Source organism: Esox lucius, chromosome 19 (assembly GCF_011004845.1).
Source record: "Esox lucius isolate fEsoLuc1 chromosome 19, fEsoLuc1.pri, whole genome shotgun sequence".
Classification (NCBI taxonomy): domain Eukaryota; kingdom Metazoa; phylum Chordata; class Actinopteri; order Esociformes; family Esocidae; genus Esox; species Esox lucius.
In genome coordinates, this window is record NC_047587.1 from 29625838 (window position 1) to 29651056 (window position 25219).

The window sequence follows — 25219 nt, forward strand, 5'->3', positions numbered from 1 at the left end:
GATGGGAATGGTTTTAGATGTGGTATAGGTAAAAGGCAAAGGAGGCAAAGACAATGGTAATTCTTTGACAAGGCGCCAACTGATGGACCACACAGTAAACTGGAAAAATTAAAGGCCCATAAAGAAAACAGGTAGAAAGATGGAAAGGGAGACTTTACTAAAGGATTTTACAGGGTTACATGCCAGATCATGTCTGGTACATTATACAAACTGATTCAGTAGCCTAGCAGCTACTGTAAATAAACTTTGTACAAACAATATTTGAAAACATAATAGGACATCTATTAAACACAATAATATATTATAGTACATTCTCAACCTTGACCATAAAGTCCAACATATAAACAGCATTTACAAAATATAATAGTGAACTTTAAATAGAAATGACTTAAACATTAGCTGTCCAGAAATACTACAGTGATTCATGATATGTCCAACAGACGTTTGGTAAGCAAAATGTTTCCGGAAACTTCATCTGACTATCCAAAAGATTACAATACCCATTAATCATCCTCTTTCAGCACTATGGAGCTAAATGTCTGTTGCTAGCCTAGAATCTCTGTCCTGTTTATTAGTGGCACGCCTGCCCACTTTTATTTGTAGCATTCCACTTCAGTCTGCCTTATCAAAGTAACACAATACAGGCCCTCCAGGCACTCAGTCACAACCTGTTCCTTACCTGCAGCGTAGACAGGAGAACCTCTAGTCCACTGGAGCTGCCTGGGGCTGCCATGCTGGGCCGGACTCGTTCTGGAGTGGAAGCAGTAGAGGAAGAGAGGCTAGATCCACCAACTTAACACACACAGCCTGGAGACCTGCAGCAGCAATGAAACACAGCCTCCCTGTGGCTTATCTTAACAAGAAGCCCAACGGAGCTGTGAGCGAGGGGTGTTCGGCTGCAGTCAGAAACTCTATCTCCAAGGATAAACCCTGGCGCTCCATTTGTTGCTGGACGTTGAGATGGGTTTCCTATAAAAAGGGCCTGACAAGACTTAGGGATTAAACAGAGCCCCGCATTCCACAGAAGGTGACTAGAGAGAGGCGAGCGTGTGTTTGTGTAGGTTTGTGTTAGTGAGTATGCGAGTGTGTGCATTGGTTAGGGTGGGTGGGGTAGGAAGCGGACATTTGGACTGGCGAAAACAAAACACAACTGTCTATCATCTGTGTATGTTAGGCGGTTGGTCAGTAACTTAAGAAATTAAGTCAGCAAAAATGAAACAGTGACAGCAAAGAAGACAATACAGCTCACTTTAAACCTATGATGAACTCCCCTGCATTGGTTAACATTCTGTTACACTAATGTACAAGTCCTTACACACATCCACTGGTAACAAATATGGAAGAAACGACACACAACCAACACAATGAGGATTCAAAGGAAATGCATAGCCTATAGCGGTTTTACCTTCTTAGGCAACTATCTATTTACACTGAAAGTGCAAATGTCTTATTACGGCTACAGTCATTTAAAATGTTTAACATGCTTAGTGTGATAGGCATGGGGCGGTTTACGTTCAGGGAATATCACATAGTGGGATTGGCATCATGGAAATAGCGTGGTATAGCTAACCAAAGCAAACGGCAATCAGACATTAACAGTAGCGCATAGCTCATCAAATGAATAATCTACCCTAATTACAGATACTGTAGTGCATGTTACGGTAGATAGAGTAAGTCCACAATGGAAAGGAAATTACTTTTCAACACTGCTTACCATTTTTGTTATTCATACATTTTCATTTCATTTCCAGACTTGATTCAAATGTAATGCGTTGGCATAAACCCAATTAAGGATTAACCACATAACACAAGGTGCGCACATGTATATACGGCAAACTATTTAACACCAATTCTCCTGACGCAAACAGGAGGTATGGTACACATCATTCCCCAGGACTGTTTATGTCAAAGAGACTTAACAGATGGTACATGAAACACACAATTAGAGAATGTTCTGCTTGAGCGTGACACTTTCACAAAATGACAGAGATCATACAAAGACAAAGTGTCCTTGAAAATGGACCCACGGTTTGTCTTAAGCTTTTGCTTACGTTTTCAACGACTGGGATTGACAGGTCTTTGGCTCATGCCCTTGTTGAAACAGGAGAGTCTGGAGGGACCAACAAGGCGGACTTAACTCCAGTTGGGTTGACACAAGTCATGGCCAAATATTGTGCAGACCAATTTTCTCCCCAGAAACTCCCCTTTGAGGCTCACAGGAATACCATACTATGCCTATAACCATGAGTCCGTTAAGAGCTCAATTAAATGTCATGTAAAGACAGTGTTCATCAAATCGCATGACAACATGGTAATGAGCCATATTCCTGAAAACCCCGTCAGAACATAGCTCAATAGTGAAAAGAGGCAGGGACTGGGTATTTATGAGCTGGGCTATTTTTGCTGTGTGGATTAGATAAAGGATGGACAGGAGAGGCTGTAAATTATAAACCATGACAGCAGGGTGTGTCAGGAAGAACTTTCTGGCCCTAAGTGATGAATGAAAACCATGTCTACTCTGAAAATGCAATGCTGTTTGAGAGTAAAACTAATGGGGTTATCTGGTTTTCAACAGAAACCTACTCCCCTTAATTAGGACACAAACAAATCTAACTAGGGCAGGGCCCATAAGTTTCTCAGAAAATGAGCGTATGGTCAGTTTTCTCTGGGGTACAAAAATATCAATAAGGCACTCACAAAACACTATTTGGCTCTTTTAAGGTACAAACTGTGAGAATTAAATGATGTACCTATGACTAATGGACAAATACGGTACCAATTGTTCTAAAGAACCCAGATCAGCTTTGTGAATAAAGACCAAGAACAGTAAACAGAACAGAGGGAACTTACTATCATGCCACCATCATTATGGTGAAGCACAATGATTCAAACCAAGAGATTGCATTTTATTGCATGACATAAGTATTTGATCACCTACCAACCAGAAAGAATTCTGTCTCTCACAGACCTGTTAGTTTTTCTTTAAGAAGCCCTCCTCTTCTCCACTCATTACCTGTATTAACTGCACCTGTTTAAACTCGTTACCTGTATAAAAGACACCTGTCCACACACTCAATCAAACAGACTCCAATCTCTCCACAATGGCCAAGACCAGAGAGCTGTGTAAGATAAAATTGTAGAAAGGCTGGGATGGGCTACAGGACAATAGGCAAGCAGCTTGGTGAGAAGGCAACAACTGTTGGCACAATTATTAGAAAATGGAAGATGTTCAAGATGACAGTCAATCTCCCTCGGTCTGGGGCTCCATGCAAGATCTCACCTCGTGGGGCATCAATGATCATGAGGAAGGTGAGGGATCAGCCCAGAACTAAATGGCAGGACATGGTCAATGACCTGAAGAGAGCTGGGACCACAGTCTCAAAGAAAAACATTAGTAGCACACTACGCTGTCATGGATTAAAATCCTGCAGCGCACGCAAGGTCACCCTGCTCAAACCAGCGCATGTCCAGGCCTGTCTAAAATTTGCTAATGACCATCTGGATGATCCAGAGGAGGAATGGGAGAAGGTTGTGTGGTCTGATGAGACAAAAATAGAGCTTTTTGGTCTAAACTCCACTCGCCGTGTTTGGAGGAAGAAGAAGGATGAGTACAACCCCAAGAAAACCATCCCAACCGTGAAGCATGGAGGTAGAAACATCATTCTTTGGGGATGCTTGAGCGAGGGGTGTACGGGACAGGTCGACTGCACCGTACTGAGGGGAGGATGGATGGGGCCATGTATCGCAAGATCTTGGCCAACAACCTCCTTCCCTCAGTAAGAGCATTGAAGATGGGTCGTGGCTGGGTCTTCCAGCTTGACAATGACCCGAAACACACAGCCAGGGCAACTAAGGAGTGGCTACTTAAGAAGCATCTCAAGGTCCTGGAGTGGCCTAGCCAGTCTCCTGACTTGAACCCAATAGAAAATCTTTGGAGGATCACTCACAGTTGAAGAGTACCTATGATAAAAGAATTACAGACTTCTACATGCTTTGTGAGTGGGAAAACCTGCAAAATCGGCAGTGTATCAAATTCTTGTTCTCCCCACTGTAGGTCAAGTATGTGAATTGTGTGCTGGAATGTAAATGTACTTCTCTCTTCCTAAACCATATTCCCATGTGCTTGTTGGTTGTATAATAATTCGATATTATCACACAGTGACTACAAGCTAGTGTTCTTTAAGTTAACACAAGAGGGATTCTAATGTCCAGTAACTTTTTTACCAGGCACCAGCTTCTGTGTTCAACACGACTGGAAGCCATGGGTAGCAGCACTGAAAGTTTGACCTCAAATGAAAAATAAACACAATTGTAGTAAATTAAAACAAAATACTTAGTACTTAGCCTAGGTAGTTTACTGTCATACTAATTAGCAAAGCCAGTACAGCCAGGAACCCGAAGTGGTAATTGGCCCGCAATGATATAATCACAATATCAGATTTCATACCTGTCTATTTAATCATCCGGTTGCTCACTCAGTTCTAATGTGGGGCTGTCTCACTAGCATGCAGGTGTAAATCCACCCACCACCACTGCCTCCAACTGTTTTGGTACTCCACCTTGATCACTGCCAATGGGGACTGCTATTAATAATATTACGATGTGATGTTTTTATGGCTAGTATCATATACACCATCATGTGATGGCAGTGAGTTCCCACAGAGAAGCAGAACATAATGCCAAGACATTTTATGCACATTGTTGTGCATAGTTCTCCAATAAACGGTTAAAGTAATATGCGATTTTTCAGTCTGGACTAATTTTGACATTACAAAAATAAACACGTCATTACTCCATTTCCCAAATACTGATCACATTTTCAAAGTTAATCCAGCAGAATCCAACAATGGGGCTGGTTCAAAAAAAAGATTGTCTTAACATTGTATTGTTGAATTACAATCCTGTACCTTAATTGATTGCTTATGTTACGCTGCGGAGACTGAAACAAATTATTTTAGATACTCTGAAATACAGATCAATCAATCAATCAAATTTATTTATAAAGCCCTTTTTACAACAGCAGTTGTCACAAAGTGCTTCACAGAGACACCCGGCCTTAAACCCCAAGGAGCAAACAACAGTAGTGTTGAATTTCAGTGGCTAGGAAAAACTCCCTAAGAAGGTCGAATTTTAGGAAGAAACCTAGAGAGGACCCAGGCTCAGAGGGGTGACCAGTCCTCTTCTGGCTGTGCCGGGTGATATATTAAGAGTCCAATTGGAATAATAAATACATTTCTCTGGGCTAAATCCAGAGTCTATTTGATTTTAGACTAGGTCAGAAGTATGACCAGGTGGACAAGGACAGCATCCGGCCCCCCAAACCAGGTAATCCGCAGATGTGGACCAGGACCTCATCTCCTCCTAAAATTTAAAACTGGAGGAGACTGAGAAAAGTTAGTAGTACATCCCTCATATCCCCCAGCATAATAATATAGCAGCGTAACACCTTGGAACTGAGACGGGGGGGTCCGGTGACACTGTGGCCCTACCCGGGGGAGGCCCCGGACAGGGCCCAACAGCCAGGAAATCAATCCACCCACATTGCCAGGCATCAACCAAAGGGACACCCACCAACCGCAACCCCCCTGAATGAGGGCTGAGTATTGCTAGCAGTGTACAGCCCAATTAACAGATGTTAATGATTAATCGAAGATCGATTAATGGTCGATAAGAATTTAATCGATGCCCATTTATTTGATTGAAATAGGCAATTTCAGTTTAGTATTAATTGAGAACACAATGAAAATAGTTGGGCGGGGAACCCTCTGAATATTCTACAACGGTATAATCCAATGAAAGATTAAGCAAGCAAAAATAAGCATGGCTTGTGATCATTTAGATTAAAAAAATTATCATGTTCACTGCAAATACTAAAATAACACAACGACTACACCAATTATGTATTACTTAACAAACAAACATAGTCCTCCTCTCAAACGACATCGATGTTCACTAAAAATAATCAAAAATGGGCAGAGGATAACATAAGAGATTTGCCAGGTAATTGAAAGATATGATGCCAGTAAATATTATAGACGGTGAAGATTGTTTGCAGTTAATGAATTAGATGGAACTGGGATATAGCATTCCATTGCGAGGCAGTCACCCGGAGCATAGAAAAATTAAGATAAAATCTTCATTTAATCAAATTAATCTTATTAGATATTTGATTTATTTAATAAGATTCATTGTTTGATTGATCTTTTACGATGTTGACCATTGACAAAGGAAAAGCTTTAAAATTTGCAACCCTACTCTGAAAATGTAGGCTTCCAGTTGATCTCTGAAAATGGGCAGAGACTTTGCAGACCTTGCAGGTTGGAGCAGACCAACCTTTCCCTGGAGGAAGAGTAGCTCTGTCTTGTTGAGTTTGACCTTGAGGTGGTGGGCGAGAAGAGAAGCCAGTCAGATATGCAGAAATGGGCTACTCATTATTTTCAAGTCCAATATATATCATTGAGGAAGCATAAGTGGAGCTGGCCAAGAACAGCAAATGTCTCTTACTGTCTCTACTGTCTGACTGAATACCCATGTGTACCATACCACCAAACCCCTTCCATGGCCTCTCCAATCACCAGATCTGAACATCACTGAACCATTATGGAAAAATCTGAAGCACAAAGTGCAAAGTAAATTACCACCTTCTTGATCCCTCAAAGAAATTGAGGGTTTTATACATGAAGAATGGTGAAATATCCCACTAAACACAGTTCAAGGCTTGTATGACAGCATTCCAAGAAGCATTGGAACTGTTCTGAAGGCAAAGTGTGGTTCTACTCCTTATTAGATCCTTGATATTAATGTATTGTTAGGTGTTTCCGTTATTTTGTCCACCCCCTGTATCACACTGTTATATATATATATATATATATATATATATATATATATATATATATATATATATATATATATATATCTTTTCAGTATGTATCTTGGGAGTGTTTTATATTAATTCAAGTGAGAAAATAGCAGATTTTGTTATTCTCTGGGCTTATATTAAGCAGTGGAATCATAAAGGATATAAAGCATTAAAGCATATTCTGTCAAAAGACCATGTATTCCACCTACTTTCAAACTGGTTGTAATGTTTAGTTTTTGCTCTCTGAACTAACAGAAAATTGCCTAGATTTTAATTAAAACATACTCTTTCTGGGGGGAGTGGGTTTTATTTCTGGAAACACTGCCGATTTTGCAGGTTTTCCTACTTACAAAGCATGTAGAGGTCTGTCATTTTTATCATAGGTACTCTTCAACTGTGAGTGACGGAATATAAAACAAAAATCCAGAAAATCACATTGTATGATTTTTAAGTAATTAAATAGCATTTTATTGGATTACATAAGTAGTTGATACATCAGAAAAGCATCCATCCATCCATCCATCCATCATCTTCCGCTTATCCAGGGCCGGGTCGCGGGGGCAGCAGTCTAAGCAGAGATGCCCAGACTTCCCTCTCCCCAGAAACTTCCTCCAGCTCTTCCGGGGGGACACCGAGGCGTTCCCAGGCCAGCCGGGAGACATAGTCCCTCCAGCGTGTCCTAGGTCTTCCCCGGGGTCTCCTCCCGGTGGGACGGGACCGGAACACCTTCCCAGGAAGGCGTTCCGGAGGCATCCGAAATAGATGCCCAAGCCACCTCAGCTGACCCCTCTCGATGTGGAGGAGCAGCGGCTCTACTCTGAGCTCCTCCCGGGTGACCGAGCTTCTCACCCTATCTCTAAGGGATCGCCCGGCCACCCTGCGGAGAAAGCTCATTTCGGGATCTTGTCCTTTCGGTCATGACCCAAAGCTCATGACCATCAGAAAAGCAGAACTTCATATTTGGTAAAGAAATCTTTGTTTGCAATTACAGAGATCATATGTTTCCTGTAGTTCTTGATCAGGTTTGCACACACTGCAGCAGTGATTTTGGCCCACTCCTCAATACAGACCGTCTCCAGATCCTTCAGGTTTCGGGGCTGTCGCTGGGCAGTACTGACTTTCAGCTCCCTCCAAAGATTTTCTATTGGGTTCAGGTCTGGAGACTGGCTAGGCCATTCCAGGACCTTGAGATGCTTCTGACGGAGCCACTCCTTAGTTGCCCTGGCTGTGTGTTTCGGGTCGTTGTCATGCTGGAAGACCCAGCCAAGATTTTGCGATACATGGGTCCATCCATCCTCCCCTCAATACGGTGCAGTCGTCCTGTCCCCTTTGCAGAAAAGCATCCCCAAAGAATGATGTTCCACCTCCATGCTTCACGGTTGGGATGGTGTTCTTGGGGTTGTACTCATCCTTCTTCTTCCTCCAAACACGGCAAGTGGAGTTTAGACCAAAATGCTCTATTTGTGTCTCATCAGACCACATGACCTTCTCCCATTCCTCCTCTGGATCATCCAGATGGTCATTGGCAAACTTCAGACGGGCCTGGACATGCACTGGCTTGAGCAGGGGGACCTTGCGTGCGCTGCAGAATTTTAATCCATGACAGAGTAGTGTGTTACTAATGATTTTCTTTGAGTCTGTGGTCCCAGCTCTCTTCAGGTCATTGACCAGGTCCTGCCGTGTAGTTCTGGGCTGATCCCTCACCTTCCTCATGATCATTGATGCCCCACGAGGTGAGATCTTGCATGGAGCACACAAACCGAGGGAGATAGACCGTCATTTTGAACTTCTCCCATTTTCTAATAATTGCACCAACAGTTGTTGCCTTCTCACCAAGCTGCTTGCCTATTGTCATGTAGCCCATCCCAGCTTTGTGCAGGTCTACAATTTCATCCCTGATGTCCTTACACAGCTCTCTGGTCTTGGCCATTGTGGAGAGGTTGGAGTCTGTTTGATTGAGTATGTGGACGGGTGTCTTTTATACAAGTAATGAGTTCAAACAGGTGCTGTTAATACAGGTAATGAGTGGAGAACAGGAGGGCTTCTTAAAGAAAAACTAACAGGTCTGTGAGAGCCGGAATTCTTATTTGTTTTAGATTCTGTCACTCACAGTTGAAGAGTACCTATGATAAAAATGACAGACCTCTACATGCTTTGTAAGTAGGAAAACCTGCAAAATCGGCATTGTATCAAATACTTGTTCTCCCCATTGTAGATATGACCTTGGTCCCAATGGTGACCATATTACATTAAATTCCTAAATTTACAATAACATATTGCTTTCTATTACACGTTTTACCAGCACTGTGCTGCTGTTGTTTCAAGCTAGCCAGCATAAACAAGTTGAACAAAAATATGCTTTCTTTTATCGACTTTCAACAGCGGCACAGACATCATAAATTTAGGCACAAGGTAGGTCTGCATAAAGTTACCCCCTGGAGGGAGAGGAGAGGGGTTAAATACTTTATCTAAAGTTACTTCTTTAAAGGTCAAACCCTACTTTCATACTTCAGGTTTTTCTGGGATACTGTAACAACCACAAATGCTGTCTCTTTGAAAACCTTATGAAAATAGACCCAAGTCTAAAGAAACAAGGTGCTGTATGATCTGACAGCTGTGGCTGACGTTCAACTCAAGGCTCGATGACGTGTTGTTATGATGCTGGCTGATAAAACCGGGAGGCTTAGTTTACCCATCCTCACCACTGATGAGCGCTGAGTGACGAATGACTAAGGTGTTATCTAACACGATGCAGATTACAGCTGTTCATCAGTGGCTACAATTCCTCAGATGTTGCTTGTTATTGAGCTAAATTGAGACTAAAACCAATAACCTTATGCTAAAAACTGAACAGCCTGTCATAGACCACTTTTTAATTAACTTTAGGAGTCCTTTTTTTGAATTGGTATTATTATACAAAATCGGACTCTAAAGAACTGTCGTTGGCACATCCTCACAAATAATGTCTTTGAAGAGTGACTTTTCATGATCAAAACAATCCGGGATAAATTGTGTGTGTGTTTGGTGGACTGCTATTATTTTAAAATGCCTATGAACTTTCCTATCCATTTTCTGTTTAAAAGACATGTCATGACTTGGTACAGTTCCATAGTGGCAGGTTTGGAATTTAAACTAGAAAAAGTATTGTACCGTCCATATTGTGAATCATAACTTTCATAATGATGCCCAATCTTACCTCTGGTTGGAACACTACTTTTCCCAGTTTAAATGGAGTGTTGTGTACAGATTACATCAACTGTGTAACAACAACTACACATAGCCAACCAACATGGGCAATTTCTTTGCTCAGTTGAAGGTGTGTTTGTCTGCACCAAAGTAAACATTGTTGTGACCTCCTGCCAGAAAGCTCAGTTCAAAGCGGAGGCTGATAGTTATATCTCTGGAATAATACAGGACCACTGGAATGACAACCTATATTTTAGAAATCACAATTTGAACACTTAAATAACAACTAACTCTTTCTGTCATCATAAGAGAATTTCTATTCAATTTTTTGATGTAGTCACATTATTCTTGCAAATAAGTACTGAACCAGCCAACCTCTGAAGATGGCAGATAGTTATAACAACTACAATACCAGATAAAAATAAAGAAATGACAAAAAAACGATGCTGCTCTGACAAAGCACACATGGCATATTATTGTGTTAATATGATAATGTTTTAGGGAAAATACACAGCCTATTGATAAGAAGAGTGATTGCATGGTTGGGAATTGATTTCCCTGGAGAGCAGTTGTGCACACAGAAAACATTCCAGATCTTTCTGGGGTCGGCTGGGTTACCTCCCACATTGCCTCTTGCATTAACCCCCTTTTTTCCCAACGGATACCACACAACACAGCCTTTCTTATTTAGAACCAGTCAACTAACAAACCGTAATACAGATGGCTCCCTAAATCCAGCATGCTGTTGAGCTGCTGGTAGGACACAAATGTATTTTTCAAAGAGCTAAAATACTATCTCAGCTATGCTAAGCCACGACCATGTGTTGACGTTCTTAAGAGAGCGACGTCTGTTGGACTGGTACTAGGGCACTCAGCAGGGAAACTCAGACAAACGGGAATCCTTGGGCAGAACAGAAGGGGTCGAATGATGTCAGGTTGGGATTACAGCTATGAACGTAACCGGGAAGCAAAGGGCATGGTAAAGTCCATGGACTAAAGAGTTGGCAGTGAGCCTGGTGGGTGACAGTGAGGATTATGGTGGAGAAGGGAAAAAGGGGAAATGGCCAAGACTTCACAGACCACAGGGGTCTAGCTGAAGGACGGCATGCTTGTTAATTTCACCCCTTATACTCACCACTCTAAACCTACCCAACAAAAAAAGCTAAGCTTTGTTCACTACAGGCAATAAACTTGATTACAAAATGGACTCAATGCAACTTTTTTGTAACACGATTTCTAGAAATACTGGTGCACTAATAGCTCTGGATATAACATGTTTCATCCCCTCAGATCATGTGTCGATCATGTTCCGGATATGTTTGTTCTGTAACAGAATGAATATAGTTGCATAGTAGTGCATAACATAACTCTACACTAAAATACCCATTATTTATTTTCTAATGTGCCAAAAACCCAACAGAGCACGCCACTAGGCAAAGTAAACACTTCAGTTCAAAAAATGTGTACACTGTCCATCACTTATAACTACAATGTGTAACGCCAGAAGATGTCAGTGCTCATCCCCTTGAAACTAACTGAGATAAAATGGCTACTATGCAGAATGGTGCTGCATGGATGTTACACCTGTTAAACTTAAAGGGATAGTCGTAAGCAGTCTATGGATAGGGTATGATGAGAATCCATGCTTTGGTGTTATTTGTGTTATTTTATATTTGCCTGCAGAGTTCTGGAACAAGGTTGACAGATGAGACACAATATTAACATGTACCAGAGTGATGGCAAGAGGAAAGTGTGGAGAAAAAAACTGCCCAAGATCCACAGTGCACCACTTCATCTATGAAATATGTTGGAGGGGTGTTATAGCTGGGTGTGTACGGCTGCTACTCCAACTGGCTCACATGATGATGTCACTGCTGAGGGCAGCAGCAGAAATCATTCTAAAGTGTACAGAACCACGTTGTCTGCTAAAGTACAAGCACAAGCCTCCAAATTCATTGAAAGGCATTTCATGAAAAAATATCAAACCAGAACATACTGGTTTTTAGGGTCAAGAAGTGCAAAGTTCCTGAGTGGCCACGCAAACACCACATAACTCTATTTAAAATGCAATGAATCCACTCATTTTCATCCTTCAGTGAAATCACTGAAATCAAACTATCCCCCACAGTCACCAGCATCAAGTCCTCAACCTGTGCCCATGTCCCCATCCCCTCCTTTCTAGTCAAGGTCTGCCTCCCCACACTCTCCCCTCCCATCACCAATGTAGTTACAGGGTGGAGGACAAGTATTTGATACACTGTTGATTATGCAGGTTTTCCTACTTACAAAGCATGTAGAGGTCTTTAATGTTTTATCATAGGTACACTTCAACTGTGAGAGACGGAATCTAAAAAAAATATCCAGAAAATCACAAGAATGAATTAGCATTTTATTGCATGACATACATTTTTGATCACCTACCAACCAGTAAGAATTGCGGCTCTCACAGAATGTTAGTTTTACTTTAAGAAGCCCTCCTGTTCTCCACTCATTACCTGTATTAACTGCACGTGTTTGAACTCGTTACCTGTATAAAAGACACATGTCCACACACTCAAACCTCTCCACAATGGCCAAGACCAGAGAGCTGTGTAAGGACATCAGGGATAGAATTGCAGACCTGCTCAAGGCTGGGATAGGCTACAGGACAATAGGCAAGCAGCTTGGTGAGAAGGCAACAACTGTTGGCACAATTATTAGAAAATGGAAGAAATTCAAGATGACAGTCAATCTCCCTCGGTCTGGGGCTCCATGCAAGATCTCACCTCGTGGGGCATCAATGATCATGAGGAAGGTGAGGGATCAGCCCAGAACTACACGGCAGGACCTGGTCAATGACCTGAAGAGAGCTGGGACCACAGTCTCAAAGAAAACCATTAGTAGCACACTACGCTGTCATGGATTAAAATCCTGCAGCGCACGCCAGGTCCCCCTGCTCAAGCCAGCGCATGTCCAGGCCCGTCTGAAGTTTGCCAATGACCATCTGGATGATCCAGAGGAGGAATGGGAGAAGGTTGTGTGGTCTGATGAGACAAAAATAGAGCTCCACTCGCCGTGTTTGGAGGAAGAAGGATGAGTACAATCCCAAGAACACCATCCCGACCGTGAAGCATGGAGGTGGAAACATCATTCTTTGGGGATGCTTTTCTGCAAAGGGGACAGGACGACTGCACCGTATTGAGGGGAGGATGGATGGGGCCATGTATCGCGAGATCTTGGCCAACAACCTCCTTCCCTCAGTATGAGCATTGAAGATGGGTTGTGGCTGGGTCTTCCACTAAGGAGTGGCTCTGTAAGAAGCATCTCAAGGTCCTGGAGTGGCCTAGCCAGTCTCCAGACCTGAAACCAATAGAAAATCTTTGGAGGGACCTGAAAGTCTGTATTGCCCAGCGACAGCCCCGAAAGGATCTGGAGAAGGTCTGTATGGAGGAGTGGGCCAAAATCCCTGCTGCAGTGTGTGCAAACCTGGTCAAGAACTACAGGAAACATATGATCTCTGTAATTGCAAACAAAGATTTCTGTACCAAATATTAAGTTCTGCTTTTATGATGTATCAAATACTTATGTCATGCAATAAAATGCAAATTAATTACTTAAAAATCATTCAATGTGACTTTGTTTTAGATTCCTTCACTCACAGTTGAAGAGTACCTGTGATAAAAATTACAGACTTCTACATGCTTTGTAAGTAAGAAAACCTGCAAAATCGGCAGTGTATGAAATACTTGTTCTCCCCACTGTAACTCCTCCATGTCCACTGCCCCCCCCCCCCCCGCACTCAAGCTCTTTGCCTGTCTCCAACCTCTTTTTTCTGTCCAATATCGTTGAGCATGTTGCGGCTTCTCAACTTAAATCACACCTTGACTCCAATAACCTCTATGAACCTTTCCAATCCGGCTTCTGCTCCAAACACAGCACAGAAACTGCCCTAGTGACATACTTCTCTCTGTTGACTCGGACTTTCTCACCATTCTCATCCTCCTCAACCTCAGCATTGCCTTCAATACCATCAACCACACCATCCTCCTCAAACACAGCCTTCAATATCATCAACCGCTCCATCCTCTTCAACCTCCCTCAGACTTCAATACCATCAACCACTCCATCCACCTCAACCTCAGCCTTCAATATTATCAACCGCTCCATCCTCCTCAACCTCACTCAGCCTTCAATATCATCAACCGCTCCATCCTTCTCAACCTCCCTCAGCCTTCAATATCATCAACCGCTCCATCCTCCTCAACCTCCCTCAGCCTTCAATACCATCAACCACTCCATCGTCCTCAACCTCAGCCATCAATATCATCAACCACTCCATCCTCCTCAACCTCACTCAGCCTTCAATATCATCAACCGCTCCATTGTCCTCAACCTCAACCTTCAATATCATCAACCGCTCCATCCTCCTCAACCTCACTCAGACTTCAATATCATCAACCGCTCCATTGTCCTCAACCTCAGCCTTCAATATAATCAACCGCTCCATTCTCCTCAACCTCACTCAGCCTTCATCATCAACCGCTCCATCCTTCTCAACCTCACTCAGCCTTCAATATCATCAACCACTCCATCCTCCTCAACCTCACTCAGCCTTCAATATCATCAACCGCTCCATCCTTCTCAACCTTACTCAGCCTTCAATACCATCAATCACACCATCCTCCTCAACCTCAGCCTTCAATACCATCAACCGCTCCATCCTCCTCAACCTCAGCCTTCAATACCATCAACCGCTCCATCCTCCTCATCATGGCTCAACTCTTATCTCTCTGACAGACCATAAACAACCACAAATCCTCCATCACCAATGGTGTCCCCCAGGGCTCAGTCCTCGGTCCCCATCCTCTACATCCTTCCCCTTGGACAGATTATCCACTGTCATGGGCTTAGTTTTCACTGCTACACTGATGACACTCAACTTTTACCTTTCCTCAATCACCTCAGCTTACCTCACCCTCTCAACTCTTACCACCTACATTGCAGACATTAAATCATGGATGCAACTGAACTTTCTCAAACTCAACTGCAATATATCTGAAATCCTCAACATCGGCCCAAACTCCCTCACCCGCTCCACTCCCTCCCTCCCTCCCTACCTCACTTTCTCACTCAACATCGATGGTTCCATCGACACCCCTCCACCCAGGTCCGTGACCTTGGAATCATCCTTGACCCCACCCTCTAGTTCCTACCTCACATCACTAAAACTGCCTTGTTCCACCTCATGAACATTGCCTACATTCAGTCCTCCCTGTCCTCTAACGCTGCCAAAACACTCATCCATGCTCCCATACTTCATTACTGCAATAGCATCCAATATGGTTCACCCATCAAAATCCTCAATAAACTTCAACACGTCCAGATCTCCGAATGCTCACCTCCACCCGTCACTGAGATCACAACACTCCTGTTCTCCAGATCAAATATAGCATACATTTTTAAATACTACTCATCACCTACAAAGTCATAAATAACCTGGCTCCTCCCTACCTCTCTGACCTCCTTGTCCGCCACACCCCTAGCCGAATCCTCAGGTCTGTGGATACAACCACTCTTAAAACCTCCAGGACCAAGCTCTGGACCTGGGGCAAAAGGGCCTTTTCAGCTGCTGCACCCCAACTCTGGAAGGGCCTCCCGAACCACATCCGTCAGGCAAACATTTTGATATCCGTCAAACAGGCCCTCAAAACCAATCTCTTCAATCTTGCGTTTAGCAGCTAACCTCCTTCCCTCCTCATCCCTTCCCTCCATCACATGATTCCCTAGTTTTTAACCACCTATTTGTCATGAATTTTAACTTTTATTTGTACCTATTAAAGTGATTTTACCCTGTAAACTGAAAATCACTGCAGACCAGCCAGACCAGAAAAGATAACAAATGTCAGCAGACTTCAGGCAGTTCTTGCATGCAAATTTTAGGAAACCAAATTCAGACTACAAATTATGAATTTAGATATTTTATTACTTTTTGTTCACTAAAATAGGGGGACTATATATAATAAACTTCTAAATAATGAAACCAATATGTACACAAATATTCTCAAAAAAACTTCAATCTACATTTTAACCTTAGTCTTTAACTTGGAAGAAGTTTATGAAGATGATTTGATAGCAATCAAATCAATTGATCAGCTGTCAACGTTTGAGCATTTCTGGCAAAAATCCTATCCAAGTATCGGAAACCAGTCGTGAACCTCAACAACGACACCTAAATAAAGTAGATGATTTGAACATCATACACACAAAAAATAACATTAGTACATAACCAATAAATATATTTACACTGATTCAGCATCCATCATTTGGATTAGCCTGTTCTCTACAAGTACAGCAGAGAATGTAAAAAGAATAGAATAACCGCATGTAAATGCCAGCCACTCATGCATAGACACTTTATAAAACTCTGGATATTTCAGTCCAGCAGACTGAAGATCCCCGAACAGTTGGATCGACAGCCACGGCCTAAATAGAATCCATTCATCACAACTCACCATGGTAACCAAATAACCTGTTGTGAAAGATGATCTAGCTGAAAGCTGTTTCTAAACATAAACGTGAAACACAAGCACAAATCATGTAATAAAGAGTTAATAATATTCCTTTAGAGTGGTAAGTGAAAGGGGCATGGATGTAACCTTGCCAGCCATTGACTTGCAAATGCAGCAATAAATCAGAAATAACTGAATGAAGGCAAACAGATGGAAAAGAAATGAGCCACTGCCGAACGCCAAATGAGCCATAGAACGTCAGCTCCAGAATGTGTCGATCTGTAGGAGAGGGAAAGAAGAGAGGGTGTTTTATATATTTGTGTGGTGTCTGTGGGCATTTCTGTGTGAGTGTGTTGCAGCGAGCGGGTCTTTTAGTGAGTGTCTGTTTCATGGAGTGTGTCATTTCTTTTGTATAGCGCGAATGTGCTTGATGTATAGGACTCCCATATGCGTTCTAATGGTGTTGGCCATTAGAATTGATACTCCAGGGAGGTTGAGAAGTCAGACATATTTCACCCTGGCCTCCCACTGATGACAGACCAGGACAGCAGCCCACAGGCCTGGCAGGAAGATGAGACTGGCCAAATTGAGGAGGAACCAGTGAGGAGAGCAGCCAGCTGCTAGGACCAAATGTGCTGCAACTTTATTACACTGCAGCTTTTAGAAAAGGACCATGTTCCTCACGTCAACTGAAAAAATACATTACATGTTTCTCTCAGCAAGGAACAAACTAACAAGGAGGTCAAACCTGCAATGAACCTGAGGTAAGCTGTAAAAAGACAGCTACGTCCGTTGCCTCTGGTCTCTTTTCCGTCCTCTTATGGAGGGCAGTTCCCATTCAGCCCAGTCAAACCTCTTCGCTGACCTGACAGCACAATGGTGAAACCAACTTCCCACTGAAGCTAGGACAGCAGTGTATCTAAAATAACTTTAAACATCAATCTGTTACCTCAAATGTCAGCTTTTTCTGAATTTACACATAATTCTTTATAGTATACATAAGTCCCAATATATTAATATATCACATGATAAAGTGTGGAACGTTCAGAAGTGTCTCTGAGTAGTAAATGCTAATATGCTAATGCTAAAAACTCAAATAATTATCGAACATTAGCTTTATGTGTAAATGCAAATCAAGCAGCGATTTTCCGCGACATCCTGCTGACAACCTGCCACATTGAACCCATCCTCTCCAGATTTTAGATTAGATTAAACGTTATTGTCTTTGAACAAGTAAAAGTACAGCACAATAAAATGCAGTTAGCATCAAACCACAAGTGCAAATAGAAGAGGGCAGAAAATTTAAGCATAAAGTATATGTATATTACAAGTGCAATATATAGATGCGCAATAATGGCAAATGCAGTACAAATAGCAATACTAAATGTGCAATTAAGGCAAAGAATTTGGGCAGAAAAAGTATTAGATATAGTGTATGTTACAAGTGGGATAATAGTTGTGTGAGTACAAATGGCAATTCTAAATAGCATTCTAGATGTGCAATCGAGGCAAATTGAAGGAGTAAGGTAGCATGTGCAACCTGGATGCAGAGATAGCTGCTATGAGGTCCCCGAGGTAGACATGCATATGTAACAACTGTAAAAATGCAAGTACGATGGCAATTCTAAATGTGCATAGAGGAAAATCGAATGTGCAAGGTGCATGTGCAACTGAAATGCAGGGATAGCAGCAGTGAGGTTCCCGATGTAGACACATACCTGCAACAACTGAAAACTTCCATTATCAGACTTTGCAAGGAAGTGTCAGAGTATTACAAGGGAGTAGTGCAACAAGGTCCATGAGAGGCATGAGGGGTATGGTTAGTGATGGGTCACAGAGTTCAGCAGGGTTACAGTAGATGGAAAGAAACTGTTCCTGAGCCTGCTGGTGCGGGAACGTAGAGACCTGTACTACCTGCCTGATGGTAGGAGAGCAAACAGTTTGTGGCATGGATGTGAAGGGTCCCTGGTGGTGCCACACATCCTGCACAGACACCACTTGCACTGGAGGGCTACAATAGCTGGGCACCAGTGATGTGCAGGGCCTTCCGGTCAGCTACGGCACAACCGCTAAACCACACAGTTAGTAAGGATGCTCTTGAATGTGCCGCGGTTAAAGTTGACAAGGATCTTGGAGGACAGACAGGCTTTCTTCAACCTCCTCAAAAAGTAAAGGCGCTGCTCCGCCTTTTCAACCAGCTGAGGTGTTGAGGGTCCAGGAGAGGTCCTCGGAGATGTGGACACCCAGGAATTTGAAGCTGGACACACGCTCCACCTCAGTGCAATCAATGAGAACTGGGGCGTGACTGCAGTCTTTAGACATCCTGTAATCCACAATAAGCTTCTTGGTTTTCTTTGCGTTGAGGGCCAGGTTGTTGTCAGCGCACCTTGCCACCAGGCGCTTGACCTCCTCCCTGTAGGCTGACTCGTCATTGTCACTGATCAGGCCTACCCCTGTGGTGTCCTCTGCAAACTTGATGATGTTGGAACTGTGTACAGGAATGCTGACATGGGTGAAGACGCAGTACAGGAGGGGGCTCAGCACACAGCATTGTGGAACACCAGTGTATAGGATCAGGCTGGAGGAGGTGAAGTTGTCTAACCTGACAGACTGGGGTCTGTTGGTTAAGATGTTCAGAGTCCAGGTGCAGAGAGAGGGGCTGATCCCCAGATTATGGAGTTTGTTGACCAGCCTAGTGGGGATAACCATGTTGAATGCTAAGCTGAGTATGAAGTCTATGAATAGCATTCTCAAATAGGTTACGGTTTAGTCCAGGTGGGTTAGGGCAGAGTGTAAAGCTGTGGAGATGGCATCCCCTGTAGACCTGTTCGACCGGTAGGTGAACTGGTAGGAATCCAGTGTTGGGGGGGAGGCAGGACTTAAGGTGGGCCAGAACTAGTCTTTCGAAGCAGGGGTGAGTGCGACAGGTCATTCAGGCGAGACACAATCGACTACTTCGACACTTGCACAATGGTTGCGGCCTTGGAGCACCGCCTGGGCCATTGACAGGTTGAAAATGTCAAAAAGGACATTTTCAACCTCTCTGCAGACCTCATCAAATCATCACTGACTACTTGCTACAGCACCTATAATGAACAGGGGAGGCCAGAGTTGCTCCATCCTCAAGAAACAGAAACTTGATTCCTCTGACGTCAAAAACTACAGAGCGATCTCCCCTCTGTGTTTAGTTTCTAAAACATTTGAACATGATGTTTCTGACCAATTCTCTCAGAAACATTTCCTCAAAACTAACCTTTCAGGCTTCTAGATGTATCACTCAACGAGACATCTGTCCTCTGTGTCACAAAGGCTGATCCCACCGTCAAAGCTGACTCTTCCCTGTTTTTATCCTCCTAGATCTATTTGCTGTCTTTGCACTGAACCATCTGGTTCTTCTCTCTATCCTCTTGGGGCAGTGCAATTCAGGCTCTGCACACTATTAGATTGCATCCTAACCGCTGGTCTCTTGGTCATGAAAACCCCTACCTTTTTAGGAAGTTTTCTAAAATATCTAAATAACTAAAAGTCTTCCAGTCTTAGTCTTTATGTTTAATAATCCATTCAGTTTTACTTTCAGGCCCTAAATCTACTATTTCCACCATATTTGACACCTTAAGAACCACCCTAAATTGGATATGACACTGCATGCATCTTTCAGTCGTTGTTCGATCTATTATGGATGATACTGCGTAACGAGAACACAAAAAAACAATAACTTTTTGCAGGAAGTCTGGTCTTCTCTTAGGTGACTTCTGTTGTTGAAAATAACTCAACAAGGACCTTGAACTTCAGAATGGAATTAGAAACCAGCTGTAGGCTGTGGAGACATATTTCCTCAAAGAACTTTGCCCTCCAAAGCACCAGTAAGGGCTATATGTCCTATTAGTCCAGAGTTGCAAAGAAGCACTATCACATTACTTATCTGCAAAAGCCACAATGGAGTGACACCTTTGTCCAGTTAAGGTCTATGTAAAACAGGTGACCTAAATTCTAGCTAATTAGCACATCACAGGTTAAACTAGGACTCAATCAGCTTGTTCTCAATGGGATATGATCAAACGGATTGCTCCCAGAATGACACAGAGGGATAACTATGGCTCTGTGAATAATTTGCTATTAATAAGAAACAATTTGACCCTGGAGTTGAATTACCCCAGCACTGGTGTTCAGTGTTGATGACACATAAGGATGCCTTTTGGCTTTTACATTTAAGCTACCTAAATCCCTCTGTGGCATAAGGAGAACAGTCATGTATTCAAATGATTCACTAGACTCAGTCAGATCTAATATTACCTTGTTACCAGTCTTCTGTTCTCTTTGTGAATAGATAGACCTGGTATGTGAGAAACTTTGGCCATGATAATTTGATTAATTTTAATTTCTTAAATAAAATCGATTTGCAAGCCTAGTTTTAAATGTTATGGTGCGTCTTGGAGTGTTATTTTACCCCCTTTTTTTGTATGGAAATAAGAACTTACCCCGGCATTGCTGAAATGGATAAAATCCCCAAACATGTAGCCGTCAAAGTAAAATGCAATTTATGGATTTCGTATCTAAAATGATGATGAATAAACCATCCGGTGTTACGTTTTAACAGACAAAGACACATGTTCTCACCCACACTCAGAACCCAATTAGTTCTTCTTAAGGAGGGGTTGCTACATTTAATAAAGCTCACATCCCTATAGGCTAGCGAATGAAGCAAGGTGACTCTGCCTGTCACAACAGCACTAAATTCCCTTCCTAATCCACACAGACAGAGTCTATGAGTTATGACCTACACCTGTGGGACCTGTAGTTCCTGGCATTCCCTGCATCGCTCTGCTGAGTCCCTCATTTCTCTCCTCTGCGGATGTTACCATCTCTCGTCCTCTCCTCACCTTTCCTTCCTATCTTTCTCTGCTGATCTCTATGTTCTTATCCCACTCTCTCCTATAGCTCTATTTCTCCACACATGCTCAACAGCTCCGAAGCTCTCTATGTAATATTCTGGACTCACAGAGTAACCTATCATTTATTTGTGACATACAATATGGAAACAGATACAGGCCAGAATATTAATTAGGAGAATCTGGAATTGACAGCCACAATGATCTCTGTTAACATTATACCTAACCCAAACCATAACCACACTGTTCCATTATGTTCAATCCTAACCTTAAATTAAATTTTCATAAATGTTGCAGATAAGGACAATTCTGACTGGTGATAGTGAAATCTAGTGGAAACCAACAGAAGAGCATTTGTATTCCAGGGCTTAACATGGTCTACTTGTCACTCAGTTTCATCTGAAAACTGAGACCCCATTGAAGGGCCTTCACAGACAGCTTCTTAATACAGGGTCTGTAAAGACAGCAGACCAAACAATCTACAGGGCATTTCTCTATGTTCACTACACCTAGGCATGCTAACAGAAGGTTCTCTAAAATGTCCCAAGTGCATCTCATAATATTAACACAACATGATACCACTGTTGTACTTCTTGGGTTTCACCAGGAAGTCGGAGCAGATGTTATAATAAATAGTTCCACCGTTATTCAGGTACACTTGTTGTAATGTGACAGACCAAAATACATACATTAATTAAAACATAATATTACTCACAATATTAACAGGGAAGATTTTCAAGAAAAACCGCAGGTTAAGTAACAGAAGGCCAAATCGTTTTAGCAATACCAATGGTGGTTGCTGATTTTATTGTGGGGACAGATGGAGGAGAAGCAATGGCATGCAGACTAATAAAACAAAGCCCATCAATAATCTAAGTAGTATGCATGCTAACGACGTGAAATGCAAATCTATGCTGGGATCCATGTTTGCCCTGATATAAAAACGTATAATGTCAGTGACATTAGAAGGAACACTACAGTTTGCTAACAATATACAGTGCCATTTAAAGGGTATGCATGCAATATTAGTGCATAGAGACCAAGAGCTTTGCGTGTGTAAGTCAAGCCCTAACACTCACCACTTCTCCGTGAGTGATCTGAGACCCAAGCCAAGTGAGGGATTTCAAAAGCACATACGAGACATATCAAGGATGCATACTGTATCAACGATGCATCCAGCTTACCGCTGCAGGAGTAGTTACTCAGCTCTCTCAGGGTTCCGTTCCAGGTGAAATTACTTTGTCTGCCGTAGCTGTGCATGGCTTGTGCTGTGTCTAACCCAAAAGGGGGAATTAGTGTACGGAAGTTAAAGGGCTGCTCAGTCAGCTCTCCTTCTTATTATCAGTCCTTTGGGGGAGTGTGTCAGGAGCAGCCTACTGCTGCGTTCTGACTGGAGGAAGGCACCTGGCTGTGTTTTAAAAAGCCCTTGTGCATTAACTCTTCCATTGGAACCCTCGTGCGTCAAACAGTGACATGGAATCCAGAGTGTAAATCACCCCAGTGGTCCCTTGTCGTCGACATCTGCTTTCGGCCTCCAGGTTGTATCGCTACTCTGGTACGAAGCCTTGTGTGGGTGTGGGCGTGTGCACGTGCACGCATGTGCGTGTGTTTATTTATCTTTGGAGAGATTCCAAAACAATGTGTGCCTTACATCCAACACAAATACTGTGTAATGGAATAGGTGTAGATTCCATACAGTATGAGCCGAGGAGTCGTGCTCAACCTGTTTAGATCAGAAATGGAACAGACATGTTTTTTCTTATGAATCACAATGTAAGCTAATTCTGTTAATTGCATTTGCAGTTTGTGGAACATGCCTATGTCAGAGAAATGCGAAAGTTTGCAAAGGATATGACAACAATGTGCCAAACTGTTTGTCAAACTGACCATCAGGCTCCACATACAGAACATACTGTATCTAGGACAGAATCATCCCTGCGTGATTTAATAAGGTATTAAACAAAATAGGCATTATTATCATTTTCACAACTGCAGAGTGTTATTTAGCTTGAAAAATAATATTTTGAAATGCACTTGAAGTGGCATTGCCTGATTAAGTAAACAGACTTCATATCTCACTGCCACACCATTAACCTTCATTAATGAAAGACTAGATGCCAGGAGCCACTGACGAAAATTCAGGGAACGTAATGCAGAGCAAAATAACAGTTGTCCCGTAAATGCAATGGCAATACCCTAAAATTGGCCAATATTATAGCCCAACATATTTACAGGCAAAATTGTTACAAACAAAAGGTTGAGTGCTGAGCAGAGACCTGGAGCAATAGATTAATAGGTGTCCGGTTTTCTCTCAACCTGTTTATTAACACTCACTACATTCTTAGAATGACTGGGTCCAACTGACATGGATACCAGAAGGAACCAAATACCTCCCAGTATCTACAGGATATCATTCCCTCCATCCTATTCAATCACATTAGATTTATTACCCACAACTCCTTCATCTGCATGATTACTGTAGAGCATATTTGCCTCCTCTTCTAAACGTTCTAAAGTCGTGACCTAGGTCATAACTGACGGATGACCCATGCCACTCAAACAAGGTGGAGTTGTCCCCTTATCCCCTGTTCTACGAGTCTTCCAGCCAGAATAAACTACCAGCCATGGATTTGCAATGTGAGGCTTCAGCATTACCTGCCGCGTGACAACTTTCTCATTGTAAACAGGCAAAAGATTATAACTGATGAACTTGGTCACGAATCTGAACCAGACAAACAAAGCGGATGAAAGTCCTACGACTAATGTGGCATTCTTAAAGCTATGTTGCGGTCTAACACGGGGGGATACAGTACTCTTAGTTTCGCAGGGACAGGAGGGTGGAAATTGTTAGGAGTGACCAAACAGACAGGATCAGGCCAGGTTACACGCCCACGCACAGTCTCTCTCTGTCTGGTGGACTGTCTCCCACTCTCTGTCACCTTGCGGTTTTCACATCTGATGCCCCTTCACACTAATATCCCTCTCTCATTGAACTAGACTGCTGTAAATAAACTGTCATATAGTAATAGACTCTTTACAGGCCGACTTATATTGTGTAGTATCAATCCTCATACCAAGGACCAACACACTCCATATAAATCAGAGGAGTGAGATGGGTCATTGGAAGGGTATACATGGCTCTCAAGCTGTACTTTATGAATTATCCAGGTCTGTAACATCCCAATGTTCACTGACCTTCACATTTCTAACAAGGTAAGTATACCAGAACTTTCATAAATCAGGACTAGAATAACTACAGAAATAACAATGAGCAACCTCCTATAAGGCCATTCTTCACGGTTAAAAATACAACAGAGACATGTGTGATACAAACAGGAAGCAGGAAGAGAAGTGTATCAATGGCGATGAAAGGACATTGAAGTGCATTTCAAAATGTTTGACAAGGAGGGATGTTGAGTGTTCTAACACACTGCCGCCAGTGCACACATACAACTGCAGTGAAGGCTAGAATCTGACCAACAATATAGTATAGTATAAAATGCACGAAAACATTTTGTTTTAAACTTTGTTTCCTAGAAATACTTACAGTATAGTGTTATTCTTATGGGCCAACAATAACAAACTTGTATATAAAGGTCTTCAGAAGCTACTAGCAAAATAACAATGACAGAATTTGGGGGGATGAATGGGTAGGCTTGTTACAACATGCAGAGCTAAATAAAGGTAAAGCCACATTTGCTCAGCATTACGTTAACTGGGGATGATAACAATGCTGTTAATTTCATTTTTGACCTGTTGTCTTCCTCAGTTACAACACTTTCCTCCAGAGAGCTGGG

The 25219-nt window shown here is 42.5% G+C and overlaps 1 protein-coding gene across 1 annotated transcript in view; it reads right to left on the reverse strand.

Annotated features, from left to right (window-relative positions):
• The window catches only part of LOC105018600 (cytosolic carboxypeptidase 4), a 150405-nt gene extending 127699 nt beyond the window's left edge, over window positions 1-22706 (reverse strand). Inside the window, exons 1-2 of the mRNA XM_034288062.1 lie at window positions 22607-22706; window positions 680-750 (exon numbers count right to left, since the gene is read on the reverse strand). Coding sequence (XP_034143953.1) covers window positions 680-750; window positions 22607-22682 — 147 coding nt within the window. The 5' untranslated portion in view covers window positions 22683-22706. The remainder of the gene's footprint in view (window positions 1-679; window positions 751-22606) is intronic.
• Window positions 22707-25219: the final 2513 nt, after the last annotated feature.